This window comes from Delphinus delphis, chromosome 9 (genome assembly GCF_949987515.2).
Source record: "Delphinus delphis chromosome 9, mDelDel1.2, whole genome shotgun sequence".
Taxonomy (NCBI): Eukaryota; Metazoa; Chordata; class Mammalia; order Artiodactyla; family Delphinidae; genus Delphinus; species Delphinus delphis.
Window position 1 is genome coordinate 15,975,968 of NC_082691.1, and position 22,658 is coordinate 15,998,625.

The 22,658-nt window shown below is 41.9% G+C and overlaps 1 protein-coding gene across 1 annotated transcript in view; it reads left to right on the top strand.

The window, feature by feature from the left end:
* Window positions 1–2,258: 2,258 nt before the first annotated feature.
* The window catches only part of AMPH (amphiphysin), a 185,123-nt gene continuing 164,723 nt past the window's right edge, over window positions 2,259–22,658 (top strand). Inside the window, exon 1 of the mRNA XM_060019841.1 lies at window positions 2,259–2,659. Within this exon, the coding sequence (XP_059875824.1) occupies window positions 2,591–2,659 (69 nt within the window). The 5' untranslated portion in view covers window positions 2,259–2,590. The remainder of the gene's footprint in view (window positions 2,660–22,658) is intronic.

Genomic DNA, 22,658 nt, shown 5'->3' on the forward strand with positions numbered 1-22,658 from the left:
GTAGTCTGTTCTACTGAATGCTGACCAAGAGAAGAAACAAGTTTTTCTTACTTTGCTCTGAAGTAAACTCCTGTTTAGTTGAGATGTTGGAAAGAAGGTGACCAACTCTTGCAGGTTCCCCAGGACTTTCCTGGTTTTAGCACTGTAAGTCCTGTGTCCTGGAAACGCCTTCATTCCCAGGCAAATTGGGATGAATAGCCATCCTAAGGAAGTAAGAGCCAAGTGAAAAGACTGGGTATTTCAGTAAAAAACCATCAGAAAAGTGGCTTAAAAAGCTGTGATAGGGTAGAACAAATCTGACTCCATATTGGATCTGTTTCTTTAAATCTTTGTGTTCTATAGCTTTTGTTTAGGGTTAAGAATGTTGCCTATAGGCTGAAATGTACAGGATAGACCATTCTCAAGGCTCTGACCTTTAAGGGTATATCACTTTCCCATTCATATAGAGATAAAAAGTTGCAGAACAGGGCTTCCCTGGTGGCGCAGTGGTTGAGAGTCCGCCTGCCGATGCAAGGAACAGGGGTTCGTGCCCTGGTCCAGGAAAATACCACATGCCGCGGAGCGGCTGGGCCCGAGAGCCATGGCCGCTGAGTTTGCGCGTCCGGAGCCTGTGCTCCACAGCGGGAGAGGCCGCAACAGTGAGAGGCCCGCGTACCGCAAAAAAAAAAAAAAAAAAAAAAAGTTGCAGAACAGAGAATAACATTTATCTTGTTGGAGGTTTACAGGATCATCCTGACCTGACCTACCTGGACAGCTGCAAGAACAAAGGATTCTGACGCGAAGAGGTCTCCAACAACCAACCATGCCCCTCCCTCACCTTGCCTTTAAAATGCTTCGCTGAAACTCCTCCCAGGAGTTTGGGATTTCGGGAGGCATAAGCTACCTGTCTCCTTCCATGGCCCTGCAATAAACCTTTCTCTGCTCCAAACTGACACTTGAGTTTGTTTGGCCTCAGTGTGCCTCGCATAATAAAACCCCTATCTTTTTTTTTTTTTTTTTTGCTCACCGTTCCACATTCTTGGCTAGGATTGTCTGGGCGGTTCTTCCGCTGGTCTTGCTGATGACTTTTTGTGCGGCTGTATTGGGCCAGTGTTTTTCCTGGAGGATGGTCTCAGCTGGGATGCAGGGACATCTGGGTTTTGCTCTCCCTGTCCAAGTAACCTCAGGGCTTCTCCCTTTACCATGTGGCCTCTCCAAGGGGCTTTTTACAGCAGGGTAGCTGAAACTCTACACGGCAGCACAGGAAGAAGAGGTTTCGTTCCTCAGACTGCGAAACCTGCCTGGCTTCTCAAGGCGTTGGTCTGCAATTGGCACAGTGTACTTCCGCCATATCTTATTGGTAAAAGGCAGTCACAAGCCTTTTAGAATCAAGGTGAGGGGACTATACTAGGAGTGGATACCAAGCGGCAAAGCACGGGAGCTGCCCACGTGACAGTCTACTCCAGAGGTGGCGTGAGATGCTCTCCGGAACTCACAGGATTCCCAGATGCCTGACTCACTTCTGACCTGTTTGCTGGGCCACCTGCCTTACCCTTCTCACATTCGCAGAGAGAACCCAATATGAATAGTTTGACCTTCGGTCAGAGGCTTCAAGAGCTCTAGGTAGGTATAGGACAAGTTTATCTCTATTATTCTTACTTCTGCAAAGTGTACTGACGATGGTGAATCCCTGTTAAGGTTACCAGAAGGTGGGTAAGAAGCAACAGGTTAGGAGGCCTGGGTCTTACACTGCTGGTGTGAGGCAATAAAGGACCTGCCTCTTCCATGCAATGGTTCTTGGAAAGTGAGTGCCTATGCTCAGGGCAGGGATTACAGAGATCACCAAAGCACAGCACCTGCCTTAAAGGAGTGGACCCTTCTCAGCAAGGAACCTCCCGCCCTCGCCCCAAGTCTTGTGTGAAAGTTTACACAAGTGTCACCATTGGTGCCTCCCTCCTTTCTACCTGTGTCTCTGGGGCAGCTCCAACGTCTGCCCTGACTCGGTTTCCCAGTCGGCTTCCCTCGTTGGGCTGCGAGCCTCCCGAGGGTGTGTTCTTGAACACACAGATAATCGAGGGTTGCATTCTCTGCCTGGGGTCGTCGAGCGGGTCCTCCAGGGAGCGCAGCCCAACCCCCTCCATTTCCACTTGCACCTTCCCGGTGTTCTCCTTCCCTCTTCTCCAACTCCTCCGCCCACACCCGCCTTTTTTTTTTTTTTTTTTTTTTTTTTTTTTGCTGGAGAGAATTGGGGCCCCTCTCACCCTCCCCCACCACAAACTCCGCCTTCAGAGAACCCCGGAGCTGCTGCGGGCCCTGCGGCTGCTGCTCGGCTCCCTTCCCTTTCTCCACCAGACCTCCTCTGCCATCACTGTGGGCGCTCTCTGGGCATTTCGACTCTTGGCTTCTTCTCTCTCTTTAGCTCGCCACCCGTGTCACCGACCGGGCCGGCGCGTCCCGCCTCCGCTCTGTCGCTTTAAGTGGGTCCCCGCCGCCGCGCCCCTCCCTCACCCCTCCTGGCGCTCGGCGGCTCCTCGCCGCCTCTCCTGCTCCTCCTTTCCCGCTCCTCCTCGCCGCCCGCTCCGCTCCTCTCAGCCTCCGCGGACCCGCAGCCATGGCCGACATCAAGACGGGCATCTTCGCCAAGAACGTCCAGAAGCGACTCAACCGCGCGCAGGAAAAGGTCAGAAGCGGGTGGCGGGGACGCGGCGGGCAGGGCCGAGCCGGCCGGGGCGGGGGTGGGATGTGGGGGAGCACAGGAGGCCGGGCCGGGGTCTCGGGGACGCCTTGCCCTCCGCCGCAGCCACTGCAGCAAGGCGGCACCCGGCGCTGCGGGGAGCCGGCGGGAAGGCGGGAGCGCCGGGGACGCGCAGCCCCTGTCCCGGGAGGCGCGGGGTTGGCCCGGGTCTCCCGGCTGCCTCGCCGCTCCCCCGCGCGGCTGGCCGCGCTCCCCGCCCTCCTGGGCCGGCGCCCGGCACGAGCTGTGGCAGGTGCGGCGTGTCGCCCGCGGCTCCCGGAGCTGAGCGCATCTTCCTCCCGGCGCCCGCTGGCCGCGCGCCCGCAGGCGGCTGGTGGGGACGCGGCCCGCAGGTCCCGGCGGGAGATTGCGGCGCTGTCCTTCCTCCGGCGGGATTTCCTGGCTACTTGGGTGCAGCAGGAACGAGCGATTTAGCACAGAAGCTACCTCCGAAGAAATATGTTTGGATTAAGAAGGCTGATCGCGAAGAGCCAAGGGCTTTAATACAGTACTGTGCAGTGAATCTCGAAGTTCAAAACCGAGATCTAGATGCACACTTCTTTCTTTCGATTTTTCTTCTTTTTTTTTTTTTTTTTTTTTTTGAGGGGTCTCTCTGTATGTGTATCCCTTTTGACGCCAGCGTCCTTCTCTGGAAGGTCAAAAATAAATATGACCTGAACCTAACAGTTCTCTGCATCTTTTTGCACAGAGGAGGGCGTTTTATTGCATGAAAAAAAAATCCATGCTGCACGGGTTGGGTTCCCTGGTGTTTCACAAGATTGGTCGCAGTAATTTATTTTTCTCCCCGAGAGGTGGGCACAAATGAACGCCATGTCCAAATCAAGCCCAGCCCCGAGCAGTTGGAGAGGTACAGTAGCAGGCAGTGGGTTTGCCTGGCTTCCCTGCCCACTGCTTGTCGTCAAGACCTTGCCAGCACTGAGGTCTTCATTTGTGTCCCGGGCAAAGGACATTCATATTGTAGATGAAGCATTGTACTTGAAAATGGACACCGGCTAATGAGCCCCGTGGTCCGTGTCACTTGAACTGTGTTCTCTTTCACGTGGAAGTATTTTCCATCCCTGGGATTCTGGATGTTTAGTGGTTTCCTGTTTTACTGGAAGTCAGGTTTGCCGCGTTGCCCACTATGAAGGTGAATTTCCCTTTTCAGACTTGGGCTCAGGACGCCCCCCCAGTTCCCATTGACTCCCATGAAGTCAGCTGAAGGGGGCACTGATTCCTTTGCCTGTCCGCATGCCCAGAGGCTGGGTGGCTGCCTCTCGTCCCTCCCTTCACACATGCATGCTCTCAATGCAGTAAGAGGATTGTATTTCTTTTAATATCTACCCAAGCTCATCCCGAACTGTGATCCTCCTGTCGCTCCTTTAGCAGCTGAATTAACAAGGCTTCCTGCCCCCTTCTAGTCCCTGGCTACTTGTGCAGAAAGTAGCCATGATCTGCTGGGATCCTGGCCAGGTTTTGTCATCATTTTTCCATACTTCCTTTTACCCACTGGTAGGTATTCCTCCCCACCCTCTCCCTCCTTCCAAGTAAGTACTTGAATTTTAGGTCTGAAGCTTTTCATTGAATCCACTTCCCATATGTGAGGGAATTTATTGATACAGTCTGCCTTTTGACATATTAAATTATTTCTTAATCTAGGTCACCAGCTGTTAATATGCCAGAAATAACTGAAAAGAAAATGTAATCTGACTTAGAGAGCATTCAAACCCTTATGAATTGTTGAAAACTCACTTTTTCATAATGGTGTGTATTATGATAGCAGTTGTGGTTGGTGGTTAATCAAGGTGGCCTAGGGAAGCCTTGAGCAGGGCTACAAGTGTCCTATTTCTTCCCTGGGGAAAGCTTCGGATGAAAACTTCCTGTTGTACTTAGTTTAGGGGGTTAAGACACCAAGAGGCTGAGAGTATGAGTTCTGTCCCTGGGTGAGTTCTGTCCCTGGGTAAGTTCTGAGCCCATGCAGCGCATGGGAAAAGGGCATGTGGGAATCCAGTTAAGGCAGCCCAGTCGATCCCAAACAGAAGCCGTGGGACAATGGAAAGCAGTGTGTTGCTATTTGAGCTTGATAAGACATCTCCCCCAGTGATTCCTTCTTTTCGCATCTTTGGTCTCCTCCTCTTATCCAGATGCTCCATTGCAACACTGATATGCTACGTATGTTTCTGAGACCCTTTGCTCCTTGTTTCTACCACCACATTTTCTCAAAAGAGTGTCCACTCCCTCAACTTTTCTATCACCTGTACTCCACCTAACAGCTTGCATGCATTTTGGCTCCAAATGCATGACTGAAACTACACTAAGAGGTAATTTATGGCTTTCTATGAATTTAAGGTACATTTTTTCTTATTGAAAGTCTGTAAAGGTTCATTGGAGAAAGAATGAAATACATATATAAGGGGAAAAAAACCCCCACCAACAAATTAGGACACATAAATTCTACCACCCAGAGATTTCACAGTCATTTGATATGTATCCCAGTACATTTGTTTCCTTATGTATGTGTATATATTCATACAACTAAAACAGGCGCATCCTATATGGTTTTGTAACTTGTTTATTTCATTTAATAATCATGAACGTTCTTCAATAGATGTACATATTTTCCATCACTATTATAAGTGACTGAACAGTATTGGAATGTATCAGTTATAATGGACCCGCTGTTTTTGGACACTCAGTTTCCAGTGTTTCCGAATATAAATACAATCAGTGAGAAAACTTATAGGGAAAATGTTCCCACACACTCTTAAGTATCTCCTTAGATGAATTCCTAGGAGAAGAATTATGGTGTCAAAGGTGTGCTTCTTTTTATTATAGCTAGATTGCCTTTCAGAAAGGTTGTGTCAGTTTACATTCTCACTAGCAGTCCATCGGATGTTTGCCAACACCAGATAATAAAATTTAAAGCACTCTTTAGATTTAACATCGGAAAAAATTAGTTCCTGTTTATTTCATGTTTGATTTTTAAAACCCGAACGTGAGTTTCTTGCGTTCTTGTTTTGTTTCATTTGTGAATGGTGTGTTTATACTTGTGCCCATTTTGTGGAGCATCTCCATCTTGTTATTCGTAAGGGCAGAAACTTTATCAATCCAAACATTATTTCTTCCTTTTCTATTTACTTTTTAATTTTTTGAGGATTTTGTTTCTGTTATAGAGCACGTTTATGTTTATATTATGTGTATGTTTTATATATTTGCTTAAATCTATCGATTGATTTTGCATGGTTTCTCTTTGGGCTGTTGAATTAGGATCCTGCCACTTGTAAGTATCAGAAAACTCAATTCAAACTGGCTTAAGGAAAGAAGAGGATTTAATTAAAAGTAAAAATATGGTTCTTGCACACATAAATTTAAATGAGATTTTAATGAATATATGTTTGTATTAAGCTATGAACATATAATATATGTATATATAAAATATATGTGCATATGTGTGTGTGTTACATGTTAACTCATTTGATTCTGTGAGGTTGGTACCATTACTATTCCTATTTTATAGATTAGGAAGAGGTCAAGTGACAGGCCCAAGGTCACACAGTATGCAGTAAAGCTGAAGTTTGAAGCCACGCAGTCCATTACTTCCTCCTTACACGGTACTGCCTCTTATAATTATGAAAACGGCAGGGGAAGACAGACTTCAGACCTGCATGGAACCAGGGCTCAACCACAGGCATCAGGGCTCAGGTGTCTTTTCCTCATCTCTCATCTCTGCTGTTCATCCTGTCAGCCCCATTCTTGGGCACCTTCTTCTCTTTTGGTGGCAAGATGGCTGCCAGCCCCTCTAGGCTAGGCCACATTTACAGAGAACTCCTCAGTATAGCCCTCATCGGCCCAAATTTGGGCTTGTGCCTGTCCCTGGAAAACAAAATATATCTCTGGCCAAGGGCCAGGGCCATGGGTTGGATTGGGCCTGAGTCACAGGCTTCTACGGAAGCTGGGGTGGAGAAATTTCCCCTAGACCATCTGTACTGCTGGTAGAGGAGGGAGAATCAGAGCGCAGAAAAGGGAATGGGCACTGTGCTGGCAAAATGAAAGGTGTCCACCACGGTGCACTTCAAAGGCCTTCTCTGCCCCGTGGTTGTGTAAATAATCACATAGCTAATAGCTTATAACTTAATATTCACTTAAAAATTTCCCATCAAGTTAATATATGCACAATTTAAAAAAATCAAATATTAGTAAAAGACTTATTATGAAAAATAGCAGTCCCCTGTCTCTCCTTTCCTCAATGGCCAGTCTTGTTTCCCCAGAGGCAGCTATTACTAATCACAAATAAGCTTAAGATAGGAAAGGATCTATCCTTTCTTATTTGGTGAAGACCGGTAAAGATTTAGCTCTCTTACATTCATCCTTCTACTTCCATATCCCCTAATAATAGAGCAAAAATTGTGGATTGCTGAGGATTATATTTTTAAAAAGTTAAAGTATAGAAAAAGAATAGATACGTGAATATGTATAACGGAATAACTCCGCTGTACACCTGAAACTAACACAGCATTGTTAATCAACAGTACTCCAATATAAAATAAAAATTTAAAAAAAAGCTTACTTGATAACATCAGAAAAAGTATAATGTTTGTTGACTAAAGTATACAAATCTTAATATTCAGCTCGGTGGATTTTTATGTGTATGGATTTCCATATAGCTACCACCCAGATCAAGTTATAGAACATTTCTGTTATAAACCAGGTATCTGTCATCCCTCATGTCTCTTTTGTTCTTTGTCTTGTTTATGTTCATACCTTTTTAATTCCTTTACCATCATTTCCCTGATGAACATCTTTTCTTGTATAATGCTTGTTGGTTATTTTGGTATCTTCTTTTGCAAAGTGTCTGTTAAAGTTTTTTGCCTATGTGTTTTATTTGGGTTGCTTGTTGTTTTCTTCTTGGTATGTAGTTCTTTTTATATTCAGGATATGAATCCTTTGTCAGATAGACAATTTGCAAATATTTTCTCCTAGAAGGTGGCTTGCCTTTTTACTTTCTTAATGGTGCCCTTTGTGTGTGTTTAAAATTTTAATGAAGTCTTATCTGAAGATTAGGTTTTCCATACAGCTTTTTGTTTCCCTAGAGTTAATAATAGCCTTTATTTCTGTTTGCTTATTTTTTTATGAACTATTTAGAATTGTTTGTTCTTGCTTCATCAGCTCTGTCAGATGCCTGTCAATATCATTATCAAAGGTTCAATATATCAGGTAATGCAATTATATTCTCCAGTGAGCGACACCACCCACAACTCCCCTCTGTTTGGAGCCTCTGCCCTTTTGCTGTAATCTGGGCTGACTTCTTTTTTCTAGGCCTGCTACATAGCTGTCATCCTGGGTCTTTCCTTGCCAATGTTGGGGTCGAGGAAGGGACTTGAAGGCACATCTAATGACTGTCCCCCATTGTCATTGTTGTTCTTTATCCTCACTTTCTGTAGTACTTGGTAGAACCAGGTTTGAAGCCGGAGTGTGTTTGAGTGTGTGACTGTGCAGTGAGAATTGGCTGCTTTTTCATTGGTTGCCTGTACAGGCACTTTTAAAAAGTAGCTTTCTCTATTCTGCTGAATTGTTTCCATTCTTTTATCTACTTTTCGGCTTCTGTAAAATGTATTGAACTCATCCACTAGCAGTGCCTCCCCTCTTTTTATCCATGTATGTTCATACCTTTTTATTCCTTTGCTGTTGTTTTTTGTTGGGTTTTGGGAGGAGACAGATATAAACACGTACAGTCAGTCTGCCTGTTTATCCAGAGGCCTTTTTTACTTAAATATTTTATCCCTTTGGGATTTTTTTGTCCATCTTTGTTCATTTGTGAAATCCAGTGACATTTATTTGGTCTTAACCCTCCTTGACCTCTATGCAATATTTAAATTGGTGGAGCACTTTAAACATTTTTTAAGATTTAAACTTTTTTTTTTTTTCTCCTCCCTTTTTTGTGGTACGCGGGCCTCTCACCGCTGTGGCCTCTCCCGTTGCAGAGCACAGGCTCCAGACGCGCAGGCTCAGCGGCCACGGCTCATGGGCCCAGCCGCTCTGCGGCATGTGGGATCTTCCTGGACCGGGGCACGAACCCGTGTCCCCTGCATTGGCAGGCGGACTCTCAACCACTGCGCCACCAGGGAAGCCCTAAACATTTTTTTTTTAATGTGACTCTAGTGAGCAGGGAAGTCTTTGGTATAATACTAGCCTTTTTCAGCATTAGATTAGATAAGAGAGTTATGTTATTTAAAGTCTAAAGACATGTCTAAAGACATGCACTGTTTGATATTCTTTGTGCCAGTTTATCTGCCCTGAGTAATTATTGTAAAATAATAGGTGCGATTTTTTTCTTGCATTATAACTTCCCAAGTAAATTGTAGGTGATTGAGGACAAGGACCTAATGTCTTGTGAATTGTATGTACTCGGTGATGATGTATTATTTGACTTTGTATGTTCTTGCTAGTTTACTTCCCAACCCTGCAGACACATTGTCCGAAAGCATCCTTCCACGTTATTCTTTCTCTCTGACTTTTGTGAAATTATCATAAAGGTGTCACTGTGTATCACTGTCATTTGAATTGTCATTTTGTGGAGGTAGTATATCAAATAAAATTAACCTTATGAGTTCTGAGGATGGTGGGAACTCCATCAATGTTAGGTTGAACTGTACTAAATTGTTATTTTTGTAAGTCAAACAGTCAAATATTGGTAAAGTCCTGTGGTTCAGCCCCACGCTGATTGTGTGATGTGGCAAGAAAAAGAGTGTAGTCTCCTTCTATGCCTAATTGTGTGACATTTGTGGGTTTTTTAAAAAAAATTGTTGCCTTGCTGGTGCCCACATCTTGGTTTGTTCTCAAAGGGAGACATGTGGATGGTGTTTGTGTGTGCATGTGCTGATGTGTACGTGCCTGTGTTTATTTATTTATGCAGATTGAATGGGAGAAGGAATACCCTGCTCTGACCAGGAGACACTTTCCATGGATTCCAGTGCCTTGTCTGTGGAAGAGTAGCTTGTATGACCATGTTTACATTTGAGGACACTTTGGAGACTGAGTCTCTGAGACACATCCAGGGTTTCCCCTTTTAAGATCATCAGAAGACTTTCTTGTTGTCCGCTTCTACATTGTACAAGCTTATACCTTCTCATCTACTAAGATAATTTTCTCTGGCTGTATTAGGAACTGACAAAACTAAAAATAATTCTGAGGACATTCTTGACAGTAAAGTTTCTTTCTTCATTTTTTTTTTTTTACACATAAACATGCATATACCCATTCATCCTTCTTTCTCCAGGAATAGGGAATTACAACTGTTAGGGATTGAGATTTTAATATTAGTAAGAGTTATCATTATCCTTTACAACATAGCATATTGTGTGTGCGTGTGTGTGTGTGTGTTCCATAAATCATACTTTAAAAGTCAGCTTGTCTATGGACCGATACAACTTAAAATACCTGAAACACTTGTGTAAATAATATGGTCCACTTTACTAGAGGTATAAAATTAGGTCCCATTTAAAAAAATACTCTAATTAAATGGTTTCAACATCGAATCCAGTGTATCATGAGAATCTCTTACTCCTCCCTGGGGTCCCCGTCTTGTGATAAGTTCAGAAATCCTATGGGGAGGGTCCCTTCTCTAAAGAAGTCTGTGGTTTTTACTATGGCCTTATGGAATAGGGTTCTAAAAGGGAGTCCAGCATTCAGATGTCACTCTTGTCCCCCAGGGTGAGCACTGCAGTGTGTCAGGAACATGGTGTCCCCACTGATGGGTCTCACAGTGAGGGCAGGGCCAGGAAGCCTTTCTCTCTGGGATTATACTCAACTATGGCCACTGTGTCACAGAATGCCTGAGCTCCAAATATGTGAGCTCTTTATCAGTGGGCTTATTATTTCCAAATATACTTTCACATATACACACAGCTTCTCGCTCCAAGATTTCCCATCATGCCAGGGTTTCTAAGTTAGGAAATTCGTTATCAGCAAACACTGATTATCCCTTCCATTCTATGCCACTCCACTCTGTTCTGTTTTTAATAACATGCTAAGGGGACATACTAAACAGATTTCCAGCCTGCAGTTTGGGAATACTACCTTGGAGGACCTCCAGCATCCTTTCTTGTAAGCTGGCTTTCTTTTGGGCCATCGGTCCATTTAAGGGGGGGGGTGTGTGTGTGTGTGTGTGTGTGATTAAGTTTCAAAAAAATGTTGTGAAGCACTTTGTGAGGGGATGAGTCGAGAAGGCAAAGAGTATTTTAAAAAATATGTTCTGACTTTTTAAGGTCTGGGAATTTCCGCTTGACTCTTCAAACACAATTTTTTAGTTTTCTAGCCACTTAAATTAGGGGCTGTCTGAGTAGAACTTCCGAGGAAATAACTGAGCCTGTGGGCTTGTATGAAGGGATAACAGATATAGAGATTTCTTATGTTGCAGATATAATTTTCCAGATATTCTCTATAATGGCTAACCTTTACATAATGAAGCTCCCATCATCACAGAGTTTGAGGAATTCACTGATGAACATATATAATAAGACTACATACACAGCATTGTGCAAAATAACATGAGAGTAATCACATTTTCCTGAGAACACAGCCACAGGCCAACTTTTAATAAGTGAAGCTGAAACTTCATTCTTACCAATTCAAAGTAAGTCTAAATTTAAGTGTAGTGCTTTAGTAGATATATTTCCTGAATATATATTGAGTAAATCTCTTATTAGGAATAATGTTGGATAAAGCCATGAAAAAGATCTTAGTTTTGAAATATTTGCTATGCATAATATATTTATATATAAATTTTGATTACCCTGAAGCTACTTAGATGTACGAAAATCAGAAAACCATGATTTTGGTCATTTTCATCTTATTCTCATATAGGTCTTTAGTTGAAAGTTTAGTTCATAAGTGGGAAGAACCTGAAAAATATATATATATGTGTACATATATATATGTACACACACACATATATACACATTTTTTCTATCTTAAAGTGCCTATAATGATTTAATAAAATACACATGGACTTATGAATAAATGTACTTTTGTTACGGCACCTGACACTTGTTGAGTAAAAGGATGCTAAATTTACATATTCTAATAGTTAATATATTCGATTGTGAAATCAACCTGGTAAAATTCAGTTATTCATTTAGAATCATTTACTAAGAATCTAAAAGACACATGCACCCAACGTTCATTGCAGCACTGTTTACAGTAGCCAGGACATGGAACCAACCTAAATGTCCATTAACAGAGGAATAGATACAGAAGATGTGGTACATATGTTCAATGGAATATTACTCAGCCATAAAAAATGAAATAATGTCATTTGCAGCAACATGGTTGGACCTAGAGGTTGTCATACTGAGTGAAGTAAGTCAGAGAAAGACAAATACCATATTATATCACTTATATGTGGAATGTAAAAATATGGTACAAATGAACTTCTTTACAAAACAAATAGAGTCACAGATGTAGAAAACAAACTTATGGTTACCGGGGGTGGGGGGAGGGAGAGATAAATTGGGAGATTGGGATTGACATGTACACATTATTATATATAAAATAGATAACTAATAAGGACCTACTCTATAGCCCAGGGAACTCTACTCAATACTCTGTAATGACCTATGTGGGAAAATAATCTAAAAAAAGAGTGGATATATGTATATGTACAATTGATTCACTTTGCTGAACGCCTGGAATTAACACAACATTGTGAATCAACTATACTCCAATAAAAATTAAAAAAAAAAAAGAATCTAAGGCCCAAAAGGCACTTGCTAGGCACTTGTAATATAGCATTCAACAAAGACCAGCAGGAGGTGGTAGAGAGAGAAATCTTTGAATATACTAATAACTAAATCGTTATTAATGAAAAATCATAATTAAAAATTCTGTGAGGAGAAAAAAACCATTAGTAAATGTAACTAGGGAACTCACCTAGAGTGAGAGGATTGCATATACCTATCTGAAGCAGGTAGATTTTAAGCTAAGATCCTAAGGATGGGTTGTAGCTGTCCAGGCAAGGGGAGTAGGGTAAGAGCGTGGGGATTTTAGGAGTCAGTAAGCATTCTAAACATCATACTCTTCGCCCTTATTCAACTAACTAAGATAAAAATAAGAGCTGTAAAAAAAAAAAAAGAAAAGAGCTGTAGAATATACAAGAGATAACGAGAATCGACTGTTAGCGTTGGCTTTATAAATGATCTCTTCTACCATTTGCATTGCATATTTATCAAAGTGGCAAAGTGGACCCTAACTGGGATGGTCCTTCTGTAGTCGCAGTCCCTCTTTTGTGTGATCAGATTTTTACTCTCACATGTTGAAGGGTCCTTCTATGTCCGAGTTCCCCCTTGATACAGAGGCAGGACGCTGGTTCCGAGCTGACTTGCTCTCTGAATTATCTGTCATACAAAGATCCCTTTGTATAACAGCAGTAAACTCCAGCCCAATCTGCTTTTATGGATTTGTAAGGTCTCTTATCGTAAACCATCAGAAACGCAAAATAAATATGAAAGCCCTTATAAAATTCTTAAATGCCACACATCTGGAAACATTGGTTTGTCTTTAAAAGGTTTGAATGCACTTGGATTCCCAACTTTTAATGAGAGAGAGAGAGAAGAGAGAGAACACACATGGTTAAGGCTGGCAGCAACTTGACTTAATTATGTTGTAGACATTGACTAGATTATTTTGCAGGCTGTGGTCTTGAATTTAGGAGTAATCTGAGATGATTTGCAGCTTGGGAAGAATCTTAAATTTGGAAGAGAATCTTTTGTAGCAGGCAATCTCTTCCTCTACCTAGTGATGTTTGCTAACAGTTGAGTAGCATAGATGGCCCAAGCCTTGGAAGGATCTCCCATTTTGTGGTAGCACAGCCTAGAACAGTGTGATGATACCTTTCACATGCCCTGTTATTCCTCAATATTTGAGGCATCTGTACAAGAAATCCTGCCTCTTTAACCTACGTGTTTCTATAGCAAAAAATCAACTTCCAACCTGCTCCCTGTTCAGTGGGTTCTTCTCTGAGTCTCTAGGAAAACGATTGTCCAGATTTTTCTTCCCACCCCTCTAGGAAATGCATGTGACCATGGGGACCACTAGCATTATGAAACATGGTCAGCAGAGGGTTCTCCTGGGTACCTGTATTGGCCTGTGGTTGCTCCTGTTAAGCATAGGGAGTGAATCTAGAAATCAGGTACCTCCAGGGTAGTGTTTTCTCAATAGTCAGGAACATTTGGGGAGTGGGTGAGTTAAGAATGCAGATTCCTGGGCCTATTTAAAAACTTAACCAGAATCTCTTATTAAGACTTGGGAATATGCATTTTAATAAATTCCTCTGGTAATTCAAAGGTTTAATGAATCTGCAAAGCACACTGCTTTAGAGAAGGGCATTTGGTTGAGATTTTGTGGTGGGTATGAGCTCCTAGGTCCACTCCAGGGTTATAATTTGGAGAGTAAGGCTTTCTTCCACCCAGTGACTATAAATTTATCTCCAAAGTAGTAGAGAGAAGAGGGTGAAAAGCAGTGCCCTATTCTATGCTTAAAAATATCCTTATGCTTAACGTAGCCTACTTAGATTTCAAAGGAATCAGTTTTGTGGAGGCCAAATTGGAGATGTTTCATCAAGGGCCAAATGTCTTCCTTAAGAGGAGTGTTGTATAGCATAGAAGATCGGAGTCTGTGAAATCTGGTTCTGTAAAAACCATTATAATTTTAGAATAATGCTGGCTAATGCATCAGTCACAAAATGTAGAAATATTTGTCTCAAAAAACTGCTGTGTATTTTTGGTGGGTGACAGAAGGAGATGGGCGAGTTTGGGAGATATGTTTATAATTACATTGATTTTTGTATGTTTTACTGTAGAGTGAATAGTAATGAGATTGCTTCATGTGCCTAGTAGAGATTGTGGTCAAAACTCAGAGGATGGTTTTGGTCTCTTGTGGAAGAAGCCCCATTTGATAGGACCTGGATTATTAGATTCTAAGTTTAATTTTTCTTAAGGTATTTGTTGAGAACTTGTGTCTTTATTCTTAATGGATATTGTTCTACACTTTTCATTTCTTGTGATGTTTTTGTCTGTTTTTTGTATCTGAGTAATAATCGCCTCAAACAATGAATTGGGAAGTGACCCATCTCCTATTTTTTGGAAGAGTTTGTGAAGAATTGGTGTTAGTTCTTCTCTTAATATTGGTAAAATTCATCAGTGAAGCAATCTAAGCTTGGGTTTTTTATTTGCGGGAAGTTTTGCGATTGCTAATCAAATCTCTTAACTTGTTTAGGTCCACACAGATTCTCTATGTCTTTTTGAGTCAGTTTTTGTAGATTGTGTCTTTCTAGAAATTTTCTGTTGCATCTAGTTTATTGATTTAATTTGTTGGCATGTACTTGTTCATAGTGTTCCTTTATGTAGTAGTATTCCTTTTTATTTCTATAAGGTTGGTAGTAATGTCACCTGTTTCATTCCTGATTTTAATAATTTCAGTCCTCTCTATTTCTTGGTCAGTCTAGCTAAAGTCTTGTCACTTTTGTTAATCTCTTCAAAGAACCAATTTTTTGTTTCATTGGTTTTCTCTTGCATTAGCTGCATTCCATAAGAGTTGGTATGTTGGGTTTTCATTTATCTAATATATATTCCAGTTTCCCTTTGATTTCTTTTTTTATCAGTTGGGTATTTAGGAGTGTGTTGTTTTGTTTGCACAGGTTTATTAATTTTCAAAATTTCCCGTGTTAATGATTTCTAATTTCATTCAATTGTAGTTGGGTAACATGCTTTATGTGATTTCAGTCCTTTAAACTTATTGCGGAATGGAGGGTGGGGGAATTGGGTGAATGTGGTCAAAGGTACAAACTTCCAGTTGTAAGATAAATAAGTTATGGGATGTCATGTACAGTATGCTGACTATAGTTAACAAGACTGTACTCTATATTTGAAACTTGCTAAGAGAGTGGATCTTAAAAGTCCTCAAAACAAGAAAAAAATATTTAACTATGTGACACGATGAACGTTAACTAAACTTATTGTGGTAATCATTTTGAAGTACAGATCTTCCTTGGCATATGATGGGGTTAAGTCCTGATAAAGCCATCATAAGTTAAAAATACCCTAAGTTGAAAAAAGGTATTAAATACACCTAACCTACCAAACATCATAGCTTAGCCTAGGCTACTTTTTTTTTTTTTTTTTTTTTTTTGCAGTACGCGGGCCTCTCACTGTTGTGGCCTCTCCCGTTGCGGAGCACAGGCTCCGGACGCGCAGGCTCAGCGGCCATGGCTCACGGGGCCCAGCCGCTCCGCAGCATGTGGGATCCTCCCGGACCGGGGCACGAACCCGTGTCCCCTGCATCGGCAGGCGGACTCTCAACCACTGTGCCACCAGGGAAGCCCAGCCTAGGCTACTTTAAACATGCTCAGAACACTTAACATTAGCCCACAGTTGGGCAACATCACCTAATGTAAAGCCTGTTTTATCATAAAGTGTCGAATATCTCATGTAATTTATGAGTACTGTACTGGAAGTGAAAAATGGGAGGGTTGTCTGGGTACAGAGTGCTTGTGTTGGTTGTTCACCCTCGTGATCACATGGCTGGCTGGGTGCTGTACTCACTGCCGCTGCCCAGCATCACGAGAGAGTATAGGCATACCTTGTTTTATTGTGCTTCGCTTTACTGCACTTCCCGTATAATGTATTTTCTGCAGATTGAAGGTTTGTGGCAATCTTACATCAAGCAAATCTATTGGCACCATTTTCCCAACAGCATTTGCTCTTCATGTCTGTGTCACATTTTGGTAATTCTTGCAATAGTTCAAACTCTCTACCAGCAAAAAGATTATGCCTAGCTGATGGCTCAGATGATGGTTAGCATTTTTCAGCAATAAAGTTTTTTTTCATTTTTTAAATTTATTTTTTATTTTATTTGGCTGTGCTGTGTGGCTTGTGGGGTCTTAGTTCCCCGACCAGGGATTGAACACAGGGCCCTTGGCAGTGAAAGTGTGGAGTCCTAACCACTGGACCTCCAGGGAATTCCCAATAAAGGATTTTAAAATTAAGGTATGTACATAGTTTTTTTAGACACATGCTGTTGATCACTTAATAGGCTACAGTATAGTGTAAATATAACTTTTTTTTTGTTTTTGTTTTGTGGTACGCTGGCCTCTCACTGATGTGGCGTCTCCCGTTGCGGAGCACAGGCTCCGGACGTAAAGGCTCAGCGGCCATGGCTCATGGGCCCAGCCACTCCGCGGCATGTGGGATCTTCCCGGACCAGGGCACGAACCCGTGTCCCCTGCATCAGCAGGCGGACTCTCAACCACTGCACCACCAGGGAAGCCCCTCATCACACGTTTAAAACAATTATTATTATTTTTTTTATTGATGTATAGTTGATTTACAACGTTGTGGTAGCTTCAGGTGTACAGCACAAAAATTCATATATATATATATGTGTATATATATATATGTGTATATATATATATACACATATATATATACTCGTTTTCAGATTCTTTTCCCTTATAGGTTATTACAAAATATTGAATATAGCTCCCTGTGCTATACAGTAGGTCCTTGTTGGTTATCTATTTTATATACAGTAGTGTGTATATGTTAATCCCAAACTCTTAATTTATATGAACAAATTCTTATAAAAAGAACCTGTTATTTAGGGCTAATAACATGTCTTACATGAATGTAGTCACTGTAGCCTACCTTTTCCCAGTTGCCCATCCCATAGTAACTAGAGATCCGTATGTAGAGATGGCCCAGGCAAACGAAGAGGGAGTCTTTATTAGAGGTGACCAGGGAGACATCTTCATTTATCTCCAGAGTGCATTAGATGAGATCTTGTAGAGTTTGGGTATAGAGCAACCTGTTTGGAGTAACATAGTAACATTGCTGACCCTCCTCTCATCACTAAAGACTCTGTTTCCTCAAACTGAAATTGAAAGATGCACATATCTGTGTGCATTATGTGTGTGTGTGTGTGTGTGTGTGTGTGTGTGCATGTGTATTTTGGGGAAGCTTTTAGAGTGAGGTATGACATGCATGTATTAACTTGCAAAAAATCTTAGGTGTACAACTTGACAAAATTTTACAAATATACATGTATAACATATAATCTGTGTTACTGACACTCCGATGAAGTGAAGAGCGTTTCTGGAACCCAGTAGACTCCTTCAGACTTCTTCCAAGTTAATGTTTCCTCTCTTCTGTTCGCTTCTTCCTACCAGGTAGCCGCTATTCTGATTCTCCTCCCATAGGTTAGTTTCACCTGTTCTTTAAATTTGTATAAACAGAGTCAGACAGTGTGCGCTCTTTTGAATCTTACTTCTTTCACTCATCCCAGTATGTATGAGAGTGATCCCTGTTGCTGCGTATAGGAGTTCATTCCTTTCTTTCATGAATAGTATTACCCTGTACAATCTCCCACGATTTATTTATCCATCCTCCAGTTGATAGGCATTTGGCTTGTTTCTGGTCTTTGGCTGTTACGAATACAGCTGCTGTGCACACTCCTTATACATGTCTTCCGGTGGACAAAACCCACTCATTTCTTTTGGGTTAATACCTCGGAATACAATTTCTGATTCTTTAGGGTAAGCATTATCTAGCTTTAGGAGAAAGGGCTAAAGAGTCTTCCAAAGTGATATATCAAATTTACACTCCCATCAGCAAGTGTGAGAGTTTAGAGAGCTTGTATCTTCAAATGATAAGTTTGGTGTTGCAAACTGAGTTGTATTTGTCCCGTGCATAAGTCAGCATAAGACTCCTTGTTTAATGAACAAATGACGTTATGTATTTTACACAGAATCATAGGCACATTCCTCTCTCAAGAACCCGTCAATATATTGTGTTTAAACTCGGGGAGTGGTGACCGTTACACTACCACTCACATGTGCAGAGGAAGGGTACAGCTGGCGCCTGTGTGCATGGGGCGAGGGGTAGGAGGATTGTGGTGCAAGGAGTCTCAGGGTGGCAAGGGTTCTTTGGTGTGCTGTATTCTACCTCCTGTCTTCTGGGATCAGGGTCTCTGGTCCACACAGGTGGCTTTCTCTGCAGGTGTATGTGGTTTAGTAAGTTAGGATCTGAGCACCTCTGGGCTTAAGCAAGGCTCAGTGGCATGGCGTGCTGCAACTGACTCAGCCCCACCTTGGTTTCTTCTGGCCCTGTATGTTCTTCTGCCATTTGGCTAGACTGACACTGGGCTGTGGTCCCCAGCCCTTCTACAGAGCCGCGTGTCTACTGCCTCAGTAGCCACATCCCTCTTCCAAACTGGCGGGTTTCTTGGCCAAACTTCCTAGTAACTATGTGTTCACCACATGAGCGTCAAGGCATTGAGGAATCTAAACTTCAGGCTCCCCTTGACCTGGTTACCTAGCGCAGCCACAGAGATGTAGCTGTGCCCAAGGTTGGCAAGTAGGGCAGGCTGAAAAAGGAACTTTCTAGAGTGCTCCGTGGGGTGTAAGTGTCATAGCTCTCTTTTGCCGTTGACATTATCCTTACTTCAAAGGGAGGAGAGAGGAAAATGGGGATGCATTTTTATTCCACCTTTTTCTCCTGTCCGTGGAGGGGAAGGCTTTCCTTTGCATTCTGTTGTATCTTCCTGCCACAGGGCTTGCCAGGCCGTCACGGATGAAAGGGGCCTCTTCATTCCACTGTGGGAGCGAGGACTCTGCCCCGGGCTTCACTTGCCTCTTTAGCATTTGATATACTAAGGAGAGAAATGAAAGAGGATGGAAAATTGTCATTTGAGGCATCTTCATTCTTGCGCCCCATCTAGTTTGCATTAAGAATTGGGTGTTTTCTGGGAAATACAGCCAATATTTTGTAATAACTGTAAATGGGAAGTAACCTTTAAAAATTGTATAAAACTAAAAACATTTAAAAAAGTGAAATTTGCCATTAAAAAAAGAAGAATTGGATGTTTTCTATCCATAGGCATCATTATGAGCAATTCATCTATATTGGCTCATTTAACCCTCATCGTAAACCTATGAAGTAGGTGTTCTTATTATCCCTATTTTACAGATGAGGAGACCGAAGCCCAGAAAGGACAAGGTTGAGCAGTTTGCTTGAGGTTACTTAGCCAGTTAAGGGTGGCATTGGGATTTGATCTTGGAAGCCTGCTTCCAGAGAGCCCACGTTTTCTGAAATGACTGAGAACTTGGCATGTTCTTTTCATCAGTTCTGATGATGTTCCTCTGCAGTGTTGAGTTGAGAAAATGTCAGGTCTCAAGTCATGACCCCGGGTTGGGGAGAAATTCCATGGAGTCTGGTCCCTGAAATGGTTTCATTCCTTTATGAGTCATTCATTGCTTTATGTGTCATCATATCTGTACCCCTGGGACCTCTCAGTTATCGTCTCAACTTTTGGATTTTACATACTGGCTTTTCTTAAACTGGGGCAAACCCATGTGACAATCACCTGTTTTTGGTTACATGGTAGTTTTATCTTAGCAGCTCAAACTACTTTAATAAACATGGTGCTCACAGGCTTCTGGGATCTGGGAAGGAGGTACTAGTAACTTGGGGTCTTAGTGGCTCAAAAGATGGGTTTGGAAAAACCATAGAGAATTACCAGTTATCCAAGTTCATTTCATTTCTTACAAGATGAACATCCTGTAAAATCTTTACCACTCACCCCAAGGTTGAGCACCAGGAGAAGTAAGAGAAAGATGTGCCACTGAATACGACCTCACAGATGGGGAAGAGAGCGGGGCATGGGTGTGTGTGCTCTACCATATTGACAAAGGTGCCTTTCTAAATACAAAGGGCAGATTTTCCCAAGCCATCCAGTGAACCGGCACGTGTTCTACATCTGCATCTTAGAAACTTGCATAGGCTAACAATGCTGATTTCCTCTTAATTTTAGCTCACTTGAATAACTCCATCTTCATCTCTCCAGATGCTTTTCCAAAGCCTCTCAAGTCCACAGATTTTTTATGATCCATCATAGAAACGCTCTAGCATTCACTGATGATTCCTCTTCTTTCTTTTGTCACGTGGTAGACAATTTCAGGTTGCCCATAGTATCAGTTCTTCCTTTTTCACGGCTATCCAGCTAAAGATAGCATCTCCCAACCTCATTTGCAGCTAGATGTGGCCACGGCAGTTAGCTCTGACCAGAGGGAGGGGAGCAGAAGGGCTCATGTGTAAAACTTCTAGGTCTTGATTGTAAGCCTGGGGGTTTGGGGTCCACTGCCCCCTCTTAATCCCCACTGTCTGGAATGTGGATGTAATGGTGGGAGGTGGAGCTGAGACCTAGGACCGTGGATGTCACGCCATCTCAAGTGTTGAGAATGGCAAGACAATTTGGTGGCGGAGCCTGGGTCCACCACACTGTGGAGTTGTCACAGCCTCAGGGCTACAGGAGAACAGTGGCCGGACAGGGCAAGAGAATTCTATGTCTGCAGAAGCTACTGTGTTTTCCGGCTTTCATTCCTACAGCTAAACCTCCGTCCTAAGGTTTAGTTTGAACTGTTTGAAACCGCCATTATTTTGTGAATCAAAACTTGTCAAATATCATCCGTTTCATACTGTTCAATAAGAACACACATTCATTTCATCATTTTTTTTTCATTAAGTTTTGCACCTACCATCTGAGGATGCATCCTGTGAAAGTAGACAGTGTTTTATGGAAGGTGCCTCAGACATGGTGGAGAAGTACTGTCAGTTCAGAACAGGAGGTAATGAGTAGGTGCTTGGTGACTCAGGAATTACCCAGATTCGATCTGTTGTAAACATTGTTCTCTTTAGTTAAGACCTCCCTGGAAGCCTCATAAGGTATTTTTATTCTCATTAGTTGGAAGGCAGCCACCTCAGCAGCTGACTATATCAATGGATGACTTTAAGGTTTGACCCCCTGAGTGGTATTTTCCTTTCAGCTGTGATGCAAATGGGCCACGTGTATTGGGTCGTTTGCCAAGGGTAGGTGCTTTGCTCTCAAGGGTATTTGGAGCTGGCCATGATACTTTAGAAAGTGTGCCTTTGGTAGAAGGTAAGCTGGGCCGCTAGAACTACTGATAAGAAAAAATTATTCCATGACAACAACACAACATAAACTCTGGTCAACCCTACTAAGCAAACAGTGGTACCTATTTAAAAGGATATTGTATACTGAGGGCCGTAGCTGTAAGTTATGGTGTAAAAATGGCTGAATGCATGGAGAGATGTACTCTGCTCTTTTAGAAAGACTGAATATTTTAAGGATGGCAGCACTTCCCGACTTAATCTCAATTTTAAAATATTCTAAATTGTACTCCAATAAAGATGTTAAAAAAATAAAAATATTCTAGCAACAGGTAATCAGATGAAAGTACATATGAGTATTTTTGATTATTTTGTGCCACCAGAGGACTTACCCTCTTCATATATAATGTACTATAAAGGTAAAATAATTAAAACAATGGGGCTCTTGTTCAAGAATCTCTACACAGATTAGATTAGAACACAACCTCAGAAGAAGGCAGACCCATCAAGGAAGCATCAGTTTGACAAAGGGAAGCTCTCACTCCAAAAATATATGAAAGGAATATTCATCAATAATCGGTCATAAAAAAAGTGGCTAATTGGGGAAATCATGAATTGTATGAGTTTTCACCTTATGCCATAAATAAAAACATTTTTCAGATGGATTGATTAAAAAAATATCAGATAAGACTATAAAAATTAAAGGTAAATATAAAATTGAATCTGTGATGAGAATCAATTTTCTAAGCATAAAAGCAACAGAACACTAACATAGTTTTTATTGCGTACAGGTTTAAAGTGTAAGTTTGTTTGAAATATATTAAGCAATATTAAAAAGCAAAGAACTAAAATACATCATTTGGAACATATATGAGTTATTTTCCTACTATATCAAAAGGTCTCATAAGTCAATTAAAGTGTTCATAGTCTAGCAGGGGAATGGACCAATGGCTGGCTTAGATAGTTCTTAAAAGAAGCAATAAAAATAA